At 48.3% G+C, this 18,693-nt stretch overlaps 1 protein-coding gene across 1 annotated transcript in view; it reads right to left on the bottom strand.

The window, feature by feature from the left end:
• Positions 1–1,679: 1,679 nt before the first annotated feature.
• The window catches only part of OPRL1 (opioid related nociceptin receptor 1), a 40,880-nt gene continuing 23,866 nt past the window's right edge, over positions 1,680–18,693 (bottom strand). The window contains exons 2-3 of the mRNA XM_060230607.1: positions 10,937–11,292; positions 1,680–2,393 (exon numbers count right to left, since the gene is read on the bottom strand). Of these exons, the coding sequence (XP_060086590.1) occupies positions 1,870–2,393; positions 10,937–11,292 (880 nt within the window). The 3' untranslated portion in view covers positions 1,680–1,869. The remainder of the gene's footprint in view (positions 2,394–10,936; positions 11,293–18,693) is intronic.

Raw genomic sequence — 18,693 nt, 5'->3', positions numbered from 1 at the left:
GGGGAGGTACCTCAGCAAGGTATAATGCCACAAAGGCAGCCCTCCAAAGCCATCATTTCCTCCAGTGGGAACTAATCTCTGCCATGTGGAAATCAGCGATATTGACATGCCCCACCTGGAGGCTGGGAGCCATAACTCAGCCTGCTTTCTGCCCGTGCTCCAGAAGGCTGACTCACCCCCTAAAAATGATAAGTAAGAAAACCAAGTTACTATCATAAACTGCTACATTTTCTAATGCTTTTTAAAAATGCGTGCTGGGTAACTGATTTTCCATTAGGTTTATCCATGCCTCTATCGATCCATTTATCCATAGCAGCCAAATAAAAATGATTTTGATCAGTTTTCCCCTTGAACCCTTGAAGTAAAAACCAATCACCCCACTTACTGTTCCTTCTGTAATGTCATTAAAATAACCTCCCCGCCCCAAACACACATACACACACACAAACAATATTTTCATTACAGGAAGCTGAATAACAACTATATTTCTGAATATTTGAAGCCGGGGATAAACAGGAGAAGAAAGCCGCTCGATTCACATTCCTTCGTGAACAGATCAAGTCTCTGTTAAAAGCACACACTGGCCAGACAAAATGGAATCGAGTCGGATCCACTGGGGCGATGCTTCCAAGTTTTCCCACAATGCCCCTAAGTCCACCTGCATGCACACAAGACCTTTGGATTCCCCGTTTCAACCTGCCCGTGACAAAACATTTGTTCTTTGCATATTAAGACATTCGAAATTCATTTAATGGACTAAATGCGTCATCTCGGGTTTCCATCAGGAAACCTGCTTGGTAGCTGCACAGCAATATGAAACAGCAATTAGGTTTAAACAGCGATCTGCGTCCCTCTCCTTGGAGACGCGACACGCGTAAACGCATCTGCCACAGTTTGTCGTAGGATAATACGGGGGGGGGGGGGGGGGAAGCGACAACCAACTCTTCGCTCCTCATCCCTTCTGCAGCTGTTGCATGAAATGATGCTTCGTCGCCCTGATTTTATCCCTTGATTTTATTCTGGTCATGTTCTCCCATGACCGTCACTGCTGCATTGCGTAAAATCCTTCCGATGAGCATTAATCAAAGTGGCTAAAATTGTCACTGTGGTCTCTGCCGATGCTCCGCGTAAACCTTTGCATCGTTGAAGGGAGGACGTTGGTATGTGTGCACGGATTCTGTGTTTTTGGGTTTTTTTAATGCAAGACATACGTCGTGTGCATCAACTCGCCTCGTCTATTAATCAAAGGATGCACACTTCAAATAGTCGAACGCATGAAATAATGTCTCTGGGCCTCGTGGCCGGTAGGCAAAAACACATGGTTCATTTCTTCTCCTCCTCAACAACGATTTAGGGAACTGTTCTCTCTTGCTGCCAATCTGTGCTTCAGCTCGAACAACGCTCAGCTCTGGAGTGTGCCAGCAATTCCCATGCAACTTCTCGTCAACCAGCAGCGTCTGGTGATCCGCTGAAGCATCCCGGGCTGTACAAGCAATTAATGTTCTCTTCTCTCCGCCACGTTTCCCCCGTGTCATGACAGCAGCTGCAAAGCCCAGCCGGAGCCAAGCTTGGCAGTAATCTTTCATTCCGAGCGCTTCGCAAAGACACGGAAAGCGTCCGGCATCCAATGGCCTGCTGCGATACGGTATTTAAAGAGAAGGGAATGTGTCAATCTGAGGTCCATTGGCTCGTTTTTCTGTCCCGCAAGAGTGAAACTTTAATGGGGTTCCTCCTCCCCATGCGCCTGTGAGTCTTCATTCCTCGGTCAAAAATGCTCCTGTATCAGAGAGCCGTTATCTGGGTTAGCTCCGACGTGGGTGTCGTCGGGCTCTGCTGGCTGACAGGCACCATGGGGATTTCCACGCCTAGTCATGCCGGATTGTTAGTCTCGTCTGAGTTCTTGCAGGCATAAGCCACATCCTTGGCGATGCTGCACATCCGGTTGGACATCTGGAGTTCCTTCCTAAAAGCGGACGGGAAGCAGAACTTCTTGAAGCACGTCTTGAAGTTCTCGTCCAGGAACGCGTAGAGGACCGGGTTCAAGCTGCTGTTGGCGTAGCCCAGCGCGGTGCAGAAGCACAAGATGGTGAGGTTGACCTCGTTGTCGGTCTTGGCGCCGAGACTTCGGACCAGGACGAAGATCTGGACAGGGGTCCAGCAGATAACGAAGACGGCCACCACCACGAGGACCATCCGAGTGATGCGTCGGAGGTTCCGGTCCTTCTCTTTCGATCCGGAGAGAACGCGGACGTTCTTCAGGCGCCTGATCATGAGGCTGTAGCAAATGGTGATGATCGTGACGGGGATCAGAAAGGAGAAGAGGAAGATGCAGATGCCAAACACCGGATCCCAGTAACCCACTGGGTCAGGGAGCCTGATCAGGCAGTCGATATCTGCAGAGGCAAGAAAGACAAAGAGTGTCTGCTCAAAACGGATGTCACTGTTTTCCCCATAATGTAACATACCTTCCTTTCCAGCCATACCAAAGATTCAAGACAATAATGACATGCGCTTTCATCTCGTCTGAAGAAGTGTGCATGCACACGTGAGAGCCAGTTTGGTGTAGTGGTGAAGTGTGCTGACTTATCTGGGAGAACCGGGCGTGATTCCCCACTCCTCCACTTGCAGCTGCTGGAATGGCCTTGGGTCAGCCGTAGCTCTGGCAGAGGTTGTCTTTGAAAGGGCAGCTGCTGTGAGAGCCGTCTCAGCCCCACACACCTCGCAGGGTGTCTGTTGTGGGGGAGGAAGGGAAAGGAGATTGTAGGCCGTTCTGAGACTCTGTCCTTGAAAGGGCAGCTGCTGTGAGAGCCCTCTCCAGCCCCACCCACCTCACAGGGTGTCTGTTGTGGGGGAGGAAGGGAAAGGAGATTGTAGGCCGCTCTCTGGCCTTGAAAGGGCAGCTGCTGGGAGAGCCCTCTCCAGCCCCACCCACCTCACAGGGTGTCTGTTGTAGGGGAGGAAGGGAAAGGAGATTGTAGGCCGCTCTGAGACTCTGAGATTCAGAGCAGAGGGCGGGATATAAATCCAATGTATTCTTCTTACGTTCTGAATAAAACTTGGTTGGCCTTAAAGGTGGTACTGGACTCCTACTCAAACCAACACGGCTGGCCACCTGGATCTATGCACTGTTATCATTTCATGCCAATGCCTGCAAGGTTTATCATCACAGCGTTCAACACAGAAATTAACAATATAATACATATATTTGTGGCACATGTAGCCGCTTACAGCTGTTGTGGAGTCTTTATGCCTCTTAAAATGCAATTCTGTATCTCATATAGTTGTGGAAGTAAGCCTGAGACAAGGGAATCCACACCAAAAAAATGGTAATGATACAGAACGCCGCTTCCAGGGGTTTACGCGGAGGCTTTTTGCTTTATTCGTTTCATTTCATCCCTGTTACTTGTTTGTTTGTTCCAGTGGTTTAACAGCAGGAGTTTTCTGCGTTGCATATCATCCTGCACTCTCTAATGCCACCCTACCACTTTTCTTCATGTATTCCCAGAATGATAGAGAGATAGCAGGATGGTCTGGGTCCACACTGCCGGCTCAGGGCACAGCTAGCTGGCCCGGAAGTGAGCCGGTGAAACACACTGCTGCCTCCAGACAACACATTCCATGCCCTGGAACAGGGACGGGCTGCGTGTGCCCTGGAGAAGAAGAAGATGATATTGCATCTATATCCCGCCCTCCACTCCGAAGAATCTCAGAGCAGCTCACAATCTCCTTTCCCTTCCCCCTCCCACAACAACAGACACCCTGTGAGGTAGATGAAGATAGTGGATTTATATCCCGCCCTCCACTCCGAAGAGTCTCAGAGCGGCTCACAATCTCCTTTACCTTCCCCCCCCCCCACAACAGACACCCTGTGAGGTGGGTGGGGCTGGAGAGGGCTCTCACAGCAGCTGACCTTTCAAGGACAGAAAGCGGCCTACAATCTCCTTTCCCTCCCCCACAACAGACACCCTGTGAGGTAGATGAAGATATTGGAGTTATATCCCGACCTCCACTCCGAAGAGTCTCAGAGCGGCTCACAATCTCCTTTACCTTTCCCCGCCCCCCCACAACAGACACCCTGTGAAGATATTGGATTTATATCCCAACCTCCACTCTGAAGAGTCTCAGAGCGGCTCACAATCTCCTTCACCTTTCTCCCCCACAACAGACACCCTGTGAAGTAGATGAAGATATTGGATTTATATCCCACCCTCCACTCCGAAGAGTTTCAGAGCGGCTCACAATCTCCTTTCCCTTCCCCCCACAACAGACACCCTGTGAGGTAGATGAAGATATTGGATTTATATCCCGCCCTCCACTCCGAAGAGTCTCAGAGCGGCTCACAATCTCCTTTCCCTTCCTCCCCCACAACAGACACCCTGTGAGGTGGGTGGGGCTGGAGAGGGCTCTCACAGCAGCTGCCCTTTCAAGGACAGAAAGCGGCCTACCATCTCCTTTCCCTCCCCCACAACAGACACCCTGTGAGGTGGGTGGGGCTGGAGAGGGCTCTCACAACAGCTTCCCTTTTGAGGACAGAGAACAGCCTACAATCTCCTTTCCCTTCCTCCCCCACAACAGACACCCTGTGAGGTGGGTGGGGCTGGAGAGGGCTCTCACAGCAGCTGCCCTTTCAAGCACAGAGAGCGGCCTACAATCGCCTTTCCCTTCCTCCCCCACAACAGACACCCTGTGAGGTGGATGGGGCTGAGAGGGCTCTCACAGCAGCTGTCCTTTCAAGGGCAACCTCTGCCAGAGCTATGGCTGACCCAAGGCCATGCCAGCAGGTTCAAGTGGAGGAGTGGGGAATCAAACCCGGTTCTCCCAGATAAGAGTCCGCACACTTAACCACTACACCAAACTGGCTCTTCAGAGCGCTCCTACATCCATCTGCAACTCCCTAGGCGCTCCCCAAGTGTTTTCCGGCTGTCCAGATCATAAAATCATAGAGTTGGAACCTCAAGGGTCATCTAGTCCAACCCCTTGCACAATGCAGGAAACTCACAAACACCTCTCCCTAAATTCACAGGATCTTCATTGCTGAGATGGCCATCTAGCCTGTTTAAAAACTTCCAAGGGAGGAGAGCCCACCACCTCCCGAGGAAGTCTGTTCCACTGAGGAACCGCTCTAACGGTCAGGAAGTTCTTCCTAATGTTGAGCTGGAAACTCTTTTGATTTAATTTCAACCCATTGGTTCTGGTCCGACCTTCTGGGGCCACAGAAAACAATTCCACACCATCCTTTGTATGACAGCCCTTCAAGGACTTGAAGATGGTGATCACATCACCTCTCAGCTGCCTCCTCTCCAGGCTCAACAAGCCCAGCTCCTTCAAACCTTTCTTCATAGGACTTGGTCTACAGACCCCTCACCATCTTTGTGGCCCTCCTCTGAACCCATTCCAGCTTGTCTATATCCTTCTTAAAATGTGGTACCCAAAACTGAACACAAGACTCCAGGTGAGGTCTTACCAGAGCAGAGTAAAGCAATACCATCATTTCACGTGATCTGGACACTCTACTTCTGTTGATACAGCCCAAAATTGCATTTGCCTTTTTAGCCACCGCATCACATTGTTGACTCATGTTCGGCATATGGTCCACTAAAACCCCGAGATCCTTTTCGCACAGACTATTGCTGAGACTCAGAAATTAGGTACCACTTTGGAAGTGGTACTTTTCTGAGACGGCTTCTCCGCTGGCCAGGATGGGGTGAGTATAGGACAGGGACGGCAGGCGGCTGTGTGCATTTGGACACACTTCTTAGATCTGCTTGCCTGCTGTCCCTGGGGTGGCTTAAACTGCCTGTCCGTAACCAGGCATATAGTGCCAAGGTAGAGGCTGGTAACCCAGCCCCAGGTTTCCTCCTAGGAGTTGTGATGTCAGGGGGTGTGGCCTAATATACAAATGAGTTCCTGCTGGTCCTTTTCCACAAGAAGAATTGCCGATTTTGACCCCGCTTTTCTCTCTGAATCAGACTCAGAGCGGCTTACAATCTCCTATATCTTCTCCCCCCCACAACAGACACCCTGCGATGTGGGTGGGGCTAAGAGCTGTCTCTCAGAAGCTGCCCTTTCAAGGACAACTCCTCTATCTTCTCTTCCCACAACAGATACCCTGTGAGGTGGGTGGGGCTGGAGAGGGCTCTCCCAGAAGCTGCCCTTTCAAGGACAACCTCTGCCAGAGCTATGGCTGACCCAAGGCCATTCCAGCAGCTGCAAGTGGAGAAGTGGGGGAATCAAACCCGGTTCTCCCACATAAGAGTCTGCACGCTTAGCCATTACACCAAACTGGCCCTGCGTACGCAAACAAAGCCCTGTGCACACGTATGCATATACGGAGGGGACAAACAGACGGACAACTAGATATCAGTTCTTATGAATGAATTTAGCAGTCCCGCCGATAGAGCTGCGTTCAGCCTAATCCGCCGGCAGGCTGCAGGAACATGAATCACTGGTCTTCACGGCACCGCCGAGATCCTTCCCTTTCTCCTTAATTCCCCAAACCGTTTGGGGAGCTTGAGTCATATGTCACCACCGGTTTTAAATCCCCACCAAACCCATGTAAACCCAAGATTAGCCGGAATTATGTCACACTTGGAAGCAGTCAGGAAAAGAAAACACGGCCCCCCAGAGTCTTGTAGGGGAAGCAATAAGAACATGGTGGAGGATCATTCTGCTTCTGTCACTCATGGGAAGGCAAGATTGGAGGAAGGGGAGCCCGGAGGATTTCTTCCCTTTGCTGTCAAGTGGCAGAAGGGGAGTTCATAACCCTGCGGCGTTCTGTTTTATAGAACAGCGGAAGCTGCAGTGCCACACTCAGCGGTTCAGGCCACTGCTCTGAGATGCAGCTAGAGAAAGCTTTTTTAGGTCAGGAGGTTCAGAAAGCAACGCCTGCGGTTCATAAAGAAGACACCCGTTCCAAATGGAAGAACATGTCCAAATTGAGGCGGACGTGTTCACTGATTTCTTCATTCTGGCCACAAGTCGTTATGGAATTTTTTAATATTACGGGAGCAAGGATTCCATAAGAGCCCCGTGGCGCAGAGTGGTAAAGCTACAGTACTGCAGTCTTAAGCTTTGCTCACGACCTGTTTGCTCCTGGCGGAAGCTGGGCACAGGTAGCCAGCTCGAGGTTGATTCAGCCTTCCATCCTTCCGAGGTCGGTCAAATGAGTCCCCAGCTTGCTGGGGGGAAAGCGTAGATGACTGGGGAAGGCAATGGCAAACCACCCCGTAAAGTCTGCCATGAAAACGTGAAAGCAACGTCACCTCAGAGTTGGAAACAACTGGTGCTTGCACAGGGGACTACCTTTACCTTTAAGGATTCCATTATCCCTTAAAATTTGTCTGCTAAACATTTGGGATGATTTTAGACTCTCTGAATTAAAGGAGTTGATTTCTTCGCTGCTCAGTGTGGCTAAGTATGCTATTGCGTTACATTGGAGACAGAATTCAGTTCCTTTATTGGTGGCCTGGTTAAGCAAATGCTGAGAGTATTTTGTTTTGGACAAAATTACACGTAATTTTGAAGGGGTCGTACTTCGCATTGAAGATCAACTATTTTAGCTAAGCGGTCCCCTTTTCTGGATAAATTTTCTTGTGGGAATTTTGGTTCAACTGCAAATAATGTACCGGTCTGGCATTAATTAGTTTTTAAAGTGATTTTGCACGGTTTGTACTTGTGGTTCATTTGGATGTTCACTGGGGACTAGCTGACTTTGTTAGATCATGCTTTTGATTATTATTTTGACTATGATCCATAATGTTAATCTGTTTATTGAAATAAACTTTTTTTATTATTTAAAAGAAGAAGAAAAGAAGAAGATGATGATATTGGATTCCTACCCCACCCTTCACTCCAAATCTCAGAGTCTCAGAGCGGTTTACAATCTCCTTTACCCCCCTTCCCCACAACAGACACCCTGTGAGCAGTGTTTCCTTCCCTCTAAGCTGAATTAGTGTCAGCTAGCCCACAGATTTTTAGCCTCCAACTCGCACATTTTCGTCTTAGCTCAAGAAGGATGACCCCAGAGCACACTAATTTATGCAGTAGCTCACAACTTTAAAGAAATTCCTGCTAGAAAAAAAAGCCCTAATAAAAACTACCCAGAGTGCTTGAGGGCATGAGCGCATGACTCGTTGGGGGAGAAAAAGAGCAGTCCAGCCTCTGAGGCACCCCTCCCCCCCCCGTCTGATCACGCCTAGTTGCCTCACAGATGGGATGGAGCACTTTCCCTATGAAGAAAGGTTAAAACGCTTGGGGCTCTTTAGCTTGGAGAAACGTCAACTGCGGGGTGACATGATAGAGGTTTACAAGATTATGCATGGGATAGAGAAGGTAGAGAAAGAAGGACTTTTCTCCCTTTCTCACAATACAAGAACTTGTGGGAACTCAATGGAATTTCTGAGCAGTCGGGTTAGAACTGATAAAAGGAAGTCCTTCTTCACCCAAAGGGGGATTAACACGTGGAACTCACTGCCACAGGAGGTGGCGGTGGCTACAAGCATGGCCAGCTTCAAGAGAGGATTGGATAAGCATATGGAGCAGAAGTCCATCAGTGTATTGTTGGAACTCTCTGTCTGGGGCAAGTGATGCTCTGTATTCTTGATGCTTGCGGGGGGGGGGGGGGGCACAGTGGGAGGGCTTCTAGTGTCCTGGCCCTGCTGGTGGACCTCCTGATGGTACCTGGGTTTTTTTGGCCACTGTGTGACTCAGAGTGTTGGACTGGATGGGCCATTGGCCTGATCCAACATGGCTTCTCTTATGTTCTTATGCGGCTGCCTTGCCGAGGAGAGTGTGGAGGGTTCAGGATGGCTCTTTTTGAGCCGGTTCAACTTGAAACACCTCCTATCTGCCCCCAAAAGCCCATCTGTTATCACCCTTTGTGTCCTCTTATCCTTCTACAATCATTTTTTTTAAAAAAAATGATTATGTGTACTCCTTCCTAGTGACCTCTATGCAGTCCAAATTCTGCACCAAGAAAAGTCAAAAATTGGCAACCGGCATTAAGTAGACAAACGGAACAAATGTAAATCATTTCTGTCACTTTTTGTAATTCATTCATGCCAAGTTTACTGTTTTTGCACAATGGGTCATCTTTATTTAGTATATTTTTATATGTTCTTCCTCCCACAAGCTCAGAGAAATGCACCTTGTCCCTCCCTCCTTCATTTTATTCTCACAGCAACATTCTGAAATACAGGGATTTTTTTAGAGCAGGAATGCACAGGGACGCAGTCAGGAGGTGTGGCCTAATATGCAAATGAGTTCCTACTGAGCTTTTTTCCGGTTTGTGTCTGACTGTGATTATAAAGCACAGTGTTACTCTGTGGGCACGAAAAATGTTAGTTCAAGCATCGTAATCTTCCTTCGGTAAACCTCAGTTTTGTATCTGAGCCAGTTTGGTATAGTGGTTAAGTGTGTGGACTCTTATCTGGGAGAACGGGGTTTGATTCCCTACTCCTCCACTTGCAGCTGCTGGCATGGCCTTGGGTCAGCCATAGCTCTGGCAGAGGTTGTCCTTGAGAGGGCAGCTGCTGTGAGAGCCCTCTCTAGCCCCACCCACCTCACAGGGCGTCTGTTGTGGGGGAGGAAGGGAAAGGAGATTGTAGGCTGCTCTCTGTCCTTGAAAGGGCAGCTGCTGTGAGAGCCCTCTCCAGCCCCACCCACCTCACAGGGTGTCTGTTGTGGGGGAGGAAGGGAAAGGAGATTGTAGGCCGCTCTCTGTCCTTGAAAGGGCAGCTGCTGAGAGAGCCCTCTCCAGCCCCACCCACCTCACAGGGTGTCTGTTGTGGGGGAGGAAGGGAAAGGAGATTGTAGGCCGCTCTCTGTCCTTGAAAGGGCAGCTTCTGTCAGAGCCCTCTCCAGCCCCACCCACCTCACAGGGTGTCTGTTGTGGGGGGAGAAGATATAGGAGATCGTCAGTCGCTCTGAGTCTCTGATTCAGAGAGAAGGGCAGGGTATAAATCTGCAGTCTTCTTCCTCTTCTATCTTCATGGTCTGCATTCATCAGATCTAAGTAATCCCTATTAAATTAACAATATTTTCATTTTTAAAAGGCATCCTATTCAACTCCTTCTGCCTGTGATGTCGAAGAGCTGCTACTAGAGTACCCTGACCTGGATAGCCCACACAAGCCTCATCTCGGCGGATCTCGGAAGCTAAGCAAGGAACTGTGTGGTTAGTACTTGGATGGGAGACTGCCTTGAAATACCCAGTCAGGGGGACAGGGGCAGGTTCTATTCAGCCACCTCCCTGAATTTCCTCCAGGCCCCCAGTAGGGGTCAGTTTCCAGAGGTCAACATGACTTCCAGGCAGGGCTTTTTTTTGTAGCAGGAACTCCTTTGCATATTAGACCACACAACCCTGATGTAGCCAATCCTCCTGGAGTCTACAGTAGGCCCTGTACTAAGAGCCCTGTAAGCTCTTGGAGGTTTGGCTACAGATGAGGGGTGTGGTCCAATATGCAAAGGAGTTCCTGCTACAAAAAAAGCCCTGCGTTCCGGATGTACACATACAAACAAAAATAACAAAAAAGTAAGAACATAAGAGAAGCCATGTTGGATCAGGCCAGTGGCCTATCCAGTCCAACACTGTCTCACACAGCAGCCAAAAAAAACCGGGCGCCATCAGGAGGTCCATCAGCAGGGCCAGGACACCCAAAGCCCTCCCACTGCACCCCCAAGTACCAAGAGTTGCTACTAGAGTTACGCATGACCTCACTCACTGAGCTTTTGCGGCTGGCTCCACCTCTTACGGCAGCCATTTTATAGTGGTTCCCACCCTTTGTGGTAGCCATTTTGTGGTTGCTCCCACCATCCGGCATTATTTAAAAAGTAACCACAGGCTCAAAAAGGTTGGGGACCCCCCAACATAAGACCGCGTTAAGAACGAAGTCTATGGGGGTCCACCATGAACTCTCGATGAATGACATCTTACTGACCGCCATTTTCTTTTTCGGTAGATCCCATCACCATCACCGGGATACCGAAGACGGAAGCCAAGGCCCAGATGCAGACGTTGACGACTTTGGCCTTGTGTGGGGTGCGGATGTCCAGCGCCTTGATGGGGTGGCAGATGGCAATGTATCGGTCCACGCTCATCATGGTCAAGGTGAAGGTGCTGGTGAACATGTTGTAGTAGTCGATGGCGATGGCCATCTTGCAAAGCGCATTCCCAAACGGCCAAGACCCCAAGAAGGTGTCAGTCCCTTGGAAAGGCAGGGTCATCAGGCACAGGGTATCCGCCAAGGCCAGGTTGAAGATGTAGATGTTGGTAGCTGTCTTCATCTTGGTGAATCTAGAACGGAGGGAAGGCGAGAAAGGAAAGATGGGTGAAAGGCGGTGGGGGGGGGGACAGAGATCCCGTATTCAAACAGGACTTTCTGGTTTTCGGTCATTATCTACAACAGGGAGGGCAGGATCCATGGAAGACACAGTTCCTTTGGTCCCTGGGGTCCTTGACGTTGCTATGCGTGGCTGAAGCAGGATCTGGACTCAAATAAAGTGAGTTCAGCCAGCTCCGAATCGGACAAGAACACTTTATTGCAAGAAAAAACAGTCACAGAGGAACAGAAGCAAAACTGCAACTATATACAATCTGGCAAAAGGCTAGCCATGCCCCCCCTAGTGGGTAAGTTATTCCTATTGGCTCACTCCAGAATCTTTCATTTGCATATCTTTGTTACATGCCGGCATCCTGACTGGCCAGTTCTTCCAGGCTTCAGGATCCTGGTTTGCAAGGAGTGCCTGTCTCAAGCTCAGGCAACAAGAACCCAGTGAGAGGCAATACATCACACAGCAAATACATAACATGAGCCATGCTATTAATTTTCTCCGCTGACGTCACCAAGAAAGACCCTTGAGACTCAGTTTGGTGTAGTGGTTAAGTGCGCGGACTCTTATCTGGGAGAACCGGGTTTGATTCCCCACTTCTCCACTTGCAGCTGCTAGAATGGCCTTGGGTTAGCCATAGCTATCCCAGGAGTTGTCCTTGAAAGAGCAGCTTCTGTGAGAGCCCTCTCAGTCCCACCCACCTCACAGGGTGTCTGTTGTGAGGGAGGAAGGGAAAAGAGATTGTAGGCCGCTCTCTGTCCTTGAAAGAGCAGCTTCTGTGAGAGCCCTCTCAGTCCCACCCACCTCACGGGGTGTCTGTTGTGGGGGGAGAAGATATAGGAGATTGTAAGCCGCTCTGAGTCTCTGATTCAGAGAGAAGGGCGGGGTATAAATCTACAGTCGTTATTGTCTTCTTCTTCTATAGTGAGTCCTTATTTGGAATACTATGTACAGTTGGTCACTACACCTCTAAAATATATATTTTAGCATTGAAAAAGGTGCAGAAAAGGGCAAATGATTAAGGGGATGGAGCACCTTCCCAATGAAGAAAGGCTACATAATGTAGGGCTTTTAGTTTGGAGAAACAATTGAAGGGTGAAATGATAGAGGCTCACAAAATTATGCATGGGATAGAGAAGATAGAGCAAGAAGTACTTTTCTCCCTTTTTCACAATACAAGAATTCATGGGCACTCCATGAAATTAATGAGCAGTAGACTTAGAGGAAATCAAAGGAATTACTTCTTCACCCAAAGAGGAATTAAAACATGGGATTCACCATTGCAGGAAGTGGTGAAGGTTACAAGCAGAGACAGCTTCAAGACGGGATTGGAGAAACATCTGGAGCAGAGGTCCATCAGTGGCTATTAGCCACACAATATATAAATGGAACACTGTCTGAGGCAGTGATACTCTGTTATTCTTGGTACTTGGGGGGAAACAGTGGATGGGCTTCTAGTGTTTTGGTTCCACTGGTGGACCTCCTGATAGCCCCTGGTTTTTTGCCACAGAGTGTTGGACTGGATAGGCCCTTGGCCTATCTTTCATTGAAATCTGCCTCCATTCCTGAGGACTGGAAGGTAGCAAATGTCACCCCCATCTTTAAAAAAGGTTTCAGAGGAGATCCGGGAAATTACAGGCCAGTCAGTCTGACTTCAATACCGGGAAAGTTGGTAGAAACCATTATCAAGGACAGAATGAGTAGGCACATTGATGAACACGGGTTATTGAGGAAGACTCAGCATGGGTTCTGCAAGGGAAGATCTTGCCTCACTAACCTGTTGCATTTCTTTGAGGGGGTGAACAAACATGTGGACAAAGGAGACCCGATAGATGTTGTTTACCTTGACTTCCAGAAAGCTTTTGATAAAGTTCCTCATCAAAGGCTCCTTAGAAAGCTTGAGAATCATGGAGTAAAAGGACAGGTCCTCTTGTGGATCAAAAACTGGCTGAGTAATAGGAAGCAGAGAGTGAGTATAAATGGGCAGTCTTCGCAGTGGAGGACGGTAAGCAGTGGGGTGCCGCAGGGCTCGGTACTGGGTCCCATGCTCTTTAACTTGTTCATAAATGATTTAGAGTTGGGAGTGAGCAGTGAAGTGGCCAAGTTTGCGGATGACACTAAATTGTTCAGGGTGGTGAGAACCAGAGAGGATTGTGAGGAACTCCAAAGGGATCTGTTGAGGCTGGGTGAGTGGGCGTCAACGTGGCAGATGCGGTTCAATGTGGCCAAGTGCAAAGTAATGCACATTGGGGCTAAGAATCCCAGCTACAAATACAAGTTGATGGGGTGTGAACTGGCAGAGACTGATCAAGAGAGAGATCTTGGGGTCATGATAGATAACTCACTGAAAGTGTCAAGACAGTGTGCGTTTGCAATAAAAAAGGCCAATGCCATGCTGGGAATTATTAGGAAGGGAATTGAAAACAAATCAGCCAGTATCATAATGCCCCTGTATAAATCGATGGTGCGGTCTCATTTGGAGTACTGTGTGCAGTTCTGGTCGCCGCACCTCAAAAAGGATATTATAGCATTAGAGAAGGTGCAGAGAAGGGCAACTAGAATGATTAAAGGGCTGGAGCACTTTCCCTATGAAGAAAGGTTGAAACGCTTGGGACTCTTTAGCTTGGAGAAACGTCGACTGCGGGGTGACATGATAGAGGTTTACAGGATAATGCATGGAATGGAGAAAGTAGAGAAAGAAGTACTTTTCTCCCTTTCTCACAATACAAGAACTCGTGGGCATTCGATGAAATTGCTGAGCAGACAGGTTAAAACGGATAAAAGGAAGTACTTCTTCACCCAAAGGGTGATTAACATGTGGAATTCACTGCCACAGGAGGTGGTGGCGGCCACAAGTATAGCCACCTTCAAGAGGGGTTTAGATAAAAATATGGAGTACAGGTCCATCAGTAGCTATTAGCCACAGTGTATGTGTGTATATAACATTTTTTGCCACTGTGTGACACAGAGTGTTGGACTTGATGGGCCATTGGCCTGATCCAACATGGCTTCTCTTATGTTCTTATGTTGGCCTGATCCAACATGGCTTCTCTTTCGTATGACCTGAGCTATGCATGAATCAGAAGGAGATGGAAGAAGAAAGAAGAAGACTGCAGATTTATACTCCAAATAACAGTGGCTTACAATCTCCTATATCTTCTCCCCCCACAGCAGACACCCTGTGAGGTGAGTGGGGCTAAGAGGGCTCTCCCAGCAGCTGCCCTTTCAAGGACAACTCTGCGAGAGCTATAGCTGACCCAAGGCCATCCCAGCAGGTGCTAATAAAGGAGTGGGGAATCAAACCCAGTTCTCCCAGGTAAGAGTCCACACACTTAACCACTACACCAAACTGGCTATCTGGAAGAATCCTGGAGTGGTGGACTAGATTGTACTACTGCTGGCTCAGGGTTGAGGACGTCATCTTGGAATCCCGCCCCACATGCACAAAACTGTCCGCCAACAACAAGACAAACAAAAACGCCCTCGTGCAGTAGATAGAAATCCAAGTCTTGCTAACTTTCCGTAAGCACAGACCTTTTTCCGTACAGTAACTTGGAAATGGCGAGTCTCCACCTTCAGTCTGCAATGTGGTCGTCCTTCTCAGGAATCTCGACCAGACTGAAGTAGGGATGCCAAGTTCCAGGTGGGGCCTGGAGATCTCCCAGAATAACAACTGATCTCCAGAGTACAGAGATCAGTTCCCCTGGAGAAAATGGCAATTTTGGAGGAAGGGCTTAGAATCATAGAGTTGGAAAAGACCTCCAGGGTCATCAACCCCCTGCACAACGCAGGAAATTCACAAATACTTCCCCCTAAATTCACAGGATCCTCATTGCTGTCAGATGGCCATCCAGCCTCTGTCTAAAAACCTCCAAGGAAGGAGAGCCCACCACCTCCCAAGGAGGAAGCCTGTTCCACTGAGGAACCGCTCTAACGGCCAGGAAGTTCTAATGGTCAGGAGAGCCAGTTTGGTGTAGTGGTTAAGTGTGCGGACTCTTATCTGGGAGAACTGGGTTTGATTCCCCACTCCTCCACTTGCACCTGCTAGCATGGCCTAGGGTCAGCCATAGCTCTGGCAGAGGTTGTCCTTGAAAGGGCAGCTGCTGTGAGAGCCCTCTCCAGCCCCACCCACCTCACAGGGTGTTTGTTGTGGGGGAGGAAGGTAAAGGAGATTGTAAGCCACTCTGAGACTCTTAGGAGTGGAGGGCGGGATATAAATCCAATATCTTCATCTTCTAATGTTGAGCCAGAAACTCTTTTGATTTAATTTCAACCCTTTGGTTCTGGTTCTACCTTCTGGGGCCACAGAAAACAATTCTGCACCATCCTCTCTATGACAGCCCTTCAAGGACTTCAAGATGGTGATCCTATCACCTCTCAGCAGTCGCCTCTCCAGGTTAAACATGCCCAGCTCCTTCAGCCTTTCTTCATAGGACTTGGTCTCCAGATCCCTCAGATCCTTGGGGCCCTAGCAATTACAAGTTGGGTCTAAACCTGGAACAGATGCAAGCTGATTCACGCAATTGAACCAGAGAACCTCATTTTCACAGACAAAGTTTTGAGCTTTACCAACGCTGCTATTAGCCATTCCATTAGCTTTCTCATTTCTCTCCATCCCCATGATGCAAGTTGATGGGGAAGCAAAGTTCTGGGGATTTCAATTTTGGGATGTGCTGAGAACTCCGTGTGAGCGATTCTTACCAGCTCATCCCAGGACTCCAACCCACGAGTTCCTTGGAGAGAGACAGAAGAATTATTTTTATTGCATTCCTTCTTTCTCAGTGTAATTGGATTTACATCCTTCTCTATACTCTGAAATCTGAGCCCCGTAGTGCACAGTGTTAAAGCTGCAGTAATGCAGTCCTAAGCTCTGCTCACAACCTGAGTTCGATCCCCGGTGGTAGCTGGGTTTTCAGGTAGCCGGCTCGAGGTTGACTCAGCCTTCCATCCTTCCGAGGTCAGTAAAATGAGCACCCAGCTTGCTGCGGGGAAAGTGTAGATGGCTGGGGAAGACAATGGCAAACCACCCCCTAAAAAGTCTGCCGTGAAAACGTCGTGAAAGCAACATCACCCCAGAGTCGGAAACGACTGGTACTTGCACAGGGGACCTTCCCTTTCCTATACCCTGAATCTCAGAGTCTCAGAGCGGTCACAATATCCTTTACCTTCCCCCTCCCACAGCAGACACCCTGTGAGGTAGGTGTGGCTGAGAGAGCTGTTGCAGCAGCTGGTCTTTCAAGGACAGCTCTGCGAGAGCTATGGCTGATCCAAGGCCATTCCAGCAGGTGCAAGTGGAGGAGTGGGGAATCAAACCCGGTTCTCCCAGAGAAGAGTCCGCGCACTTAACCAAGCTGTCTCTCAGCCTGTAAGACGGAGCTGTTCTGCCAGACTTTTGGCTGAGGCGGGCGTGCATCCTTATTTAGCTATACCATCTAACTACTGACTACGATCTGGATTGGAGGAAATCAGGCCGATACAGCTGGCATCTCGGACACCTAAATTAATGCCTACCTTATCCACGCTGCCTTAACTTACATTAAATCCGAGCTATTGGCTCAACCGTCAATTGTCTTACCAACAATGCATCAATAGGTAAACAGTAAAACTGTTAAAAAATTAAAACGTCTTAAACTTTTAACACGTTTTAATTGTTTAACGGTTTTACTGTTTATCTATTGATGCATTGTTGATATTAACTGTTTGATATGTTGGAAATCGAATACAAATCGAAAGAAAGAAAGAAAGAAAGAAAGAAAGAAAGAAAGAAAGAAAGAAAGAAAGAAAGAAAGAAAGAAAGAAAGAAAGAAAGAAAGAAAGAAAGAAAGAAAGAAAGAAAGAAAGAAAGAGGGAGGGAGGGAGAAAGAAAGGGAGAAAGAAAGAAAGAAAGAAAGAAAGAAAGAAAGAAAGAAAGAAAGAAAGAAAGAAAGAAAGAAAGAAAGAAAGAAAGAAAGAAAGAAAGAAAGAAAGAAAGAAAGAAAGAAAGAAAGAATATTCCCAAGGTGGCAAGCCATTGCAGTAGAAACACATTGGTGGGAAATTCAATCAAATCACCTGAGTTACGGCCATGGCTTTCTTTGTAGCAGGAACGCCTTTGCATATTAGACCACATGCCCCTGATGTAGCCAATCCTCCAAGAGCTTACAGGGCTCTTAGTACAAGACCTACTGTAAGCTCCAGGAGGATTGGCTACATCGGGCGTGTAGCCTAATAAACAAAGGAGTTCCTGCTACAAAAAAAAGCCCTGGTTAGGGCAAACCCATAGGGTTTTCAAGGCAAAAGAAGAGCAAAGGTTTGTTGGCCATTGCTTCCTCTGTATGGCAACCATGGATTCCCCTGGTGGTCTCCCATCCAGGTACCCACCAGGGCCAACTCACTTAGCTTCTGAGATCTGACAAGATCAAACCAGCCTGGGCCATCCAGGTCAGGACAACCAATACATTACAACCAATAAAACATTAAAAAACAGTTCAAGCAACAGGAAAGCAAGGAACGCTATGGGCAGAGCCCTTTCTTCCCTGTACAGGAGTCAGAAGAGAAAGGAAACGAGGTGGTGGCAAAGGAGCCAATTATAGTTGAATGTGGCTCTTTCATAGATATTGTGCAGCTCTCAAAGCCCCCACCACCCCGTTGGCCAGCTTGGAGAATGCACTTAAAGCTGCTTTCTTTTCACCTCCCCCACATCCATCCATCCATCCATCCATCCATCCATCCATCCATCCATCCATCCATCCATCTATCTAATCCATCCATCCATCCATCCATCCATCCATCCATCCATCCATCTATCTAATCCATCCATCCATTCTTCCATCCAGCCATCTATCTAATCCATCCATCCATCCTTCCATCCATCCATCCATCCATCATCCACCTACCTACCTTCCTACCTACCTACCTACCTATCCATCCATCCATCCATCCATCCATCCATCCATCCATCCATCCATCCATCCCTACCTACCCTTCCTTCCTTCCTTCCTTCCTTCCTTCCTTCCTTCCTTCCTTCCTTCCTTCCTTCCTTCCTTCCTTCCTTCCTTCCTTCCTTCCTTCTACCTATCTATTCTTCCTTCCTTCCTGTCTTGCAGCTCTCAAACATCTGATGTTTATTCTATGTGGCTCTTACATTAAGCAAGTTTGGCCCCTGGTTATAGGAACATACCATTTAAAAACAAAAATTCATATTTCACATTTTAGGCAAGAAGGGGGGGGGGGAGTAACAATGTTTCAGGTTGGGAAAGGGGAGCAAACAGAATCCAAAATAAGAACCCAGCCTCTCCACTCTAAACATCAGAACAGGATGAGTCATGAAGCAAATTCACCATCTCAACAGGTCAGCTGTATCTGGCTGGGGGAAAGGTACACTTCA

This window comes from Heteronotia binoei, chromosome 2, assembly GCF_032191835.1.
Source record: "Heteronotia binoei isolate CCM8104 ecotype False Entrance Well chromosome 2, APGP_CSIRO_Hbin_v1, whole genome shotgun sequence".
Taxonomy (NCBI): domain Eukaryota; kingdom Metazoa; phylum Chordata; class Lepidosauria; order Squamata; family Gekkonidae; genus Heteronotia; species Heteronotia binoei.
Note: the sequence above shows the minus strand (reverse complement) of the source record. Positions and strands in the feature narration are given on the sequence as shown.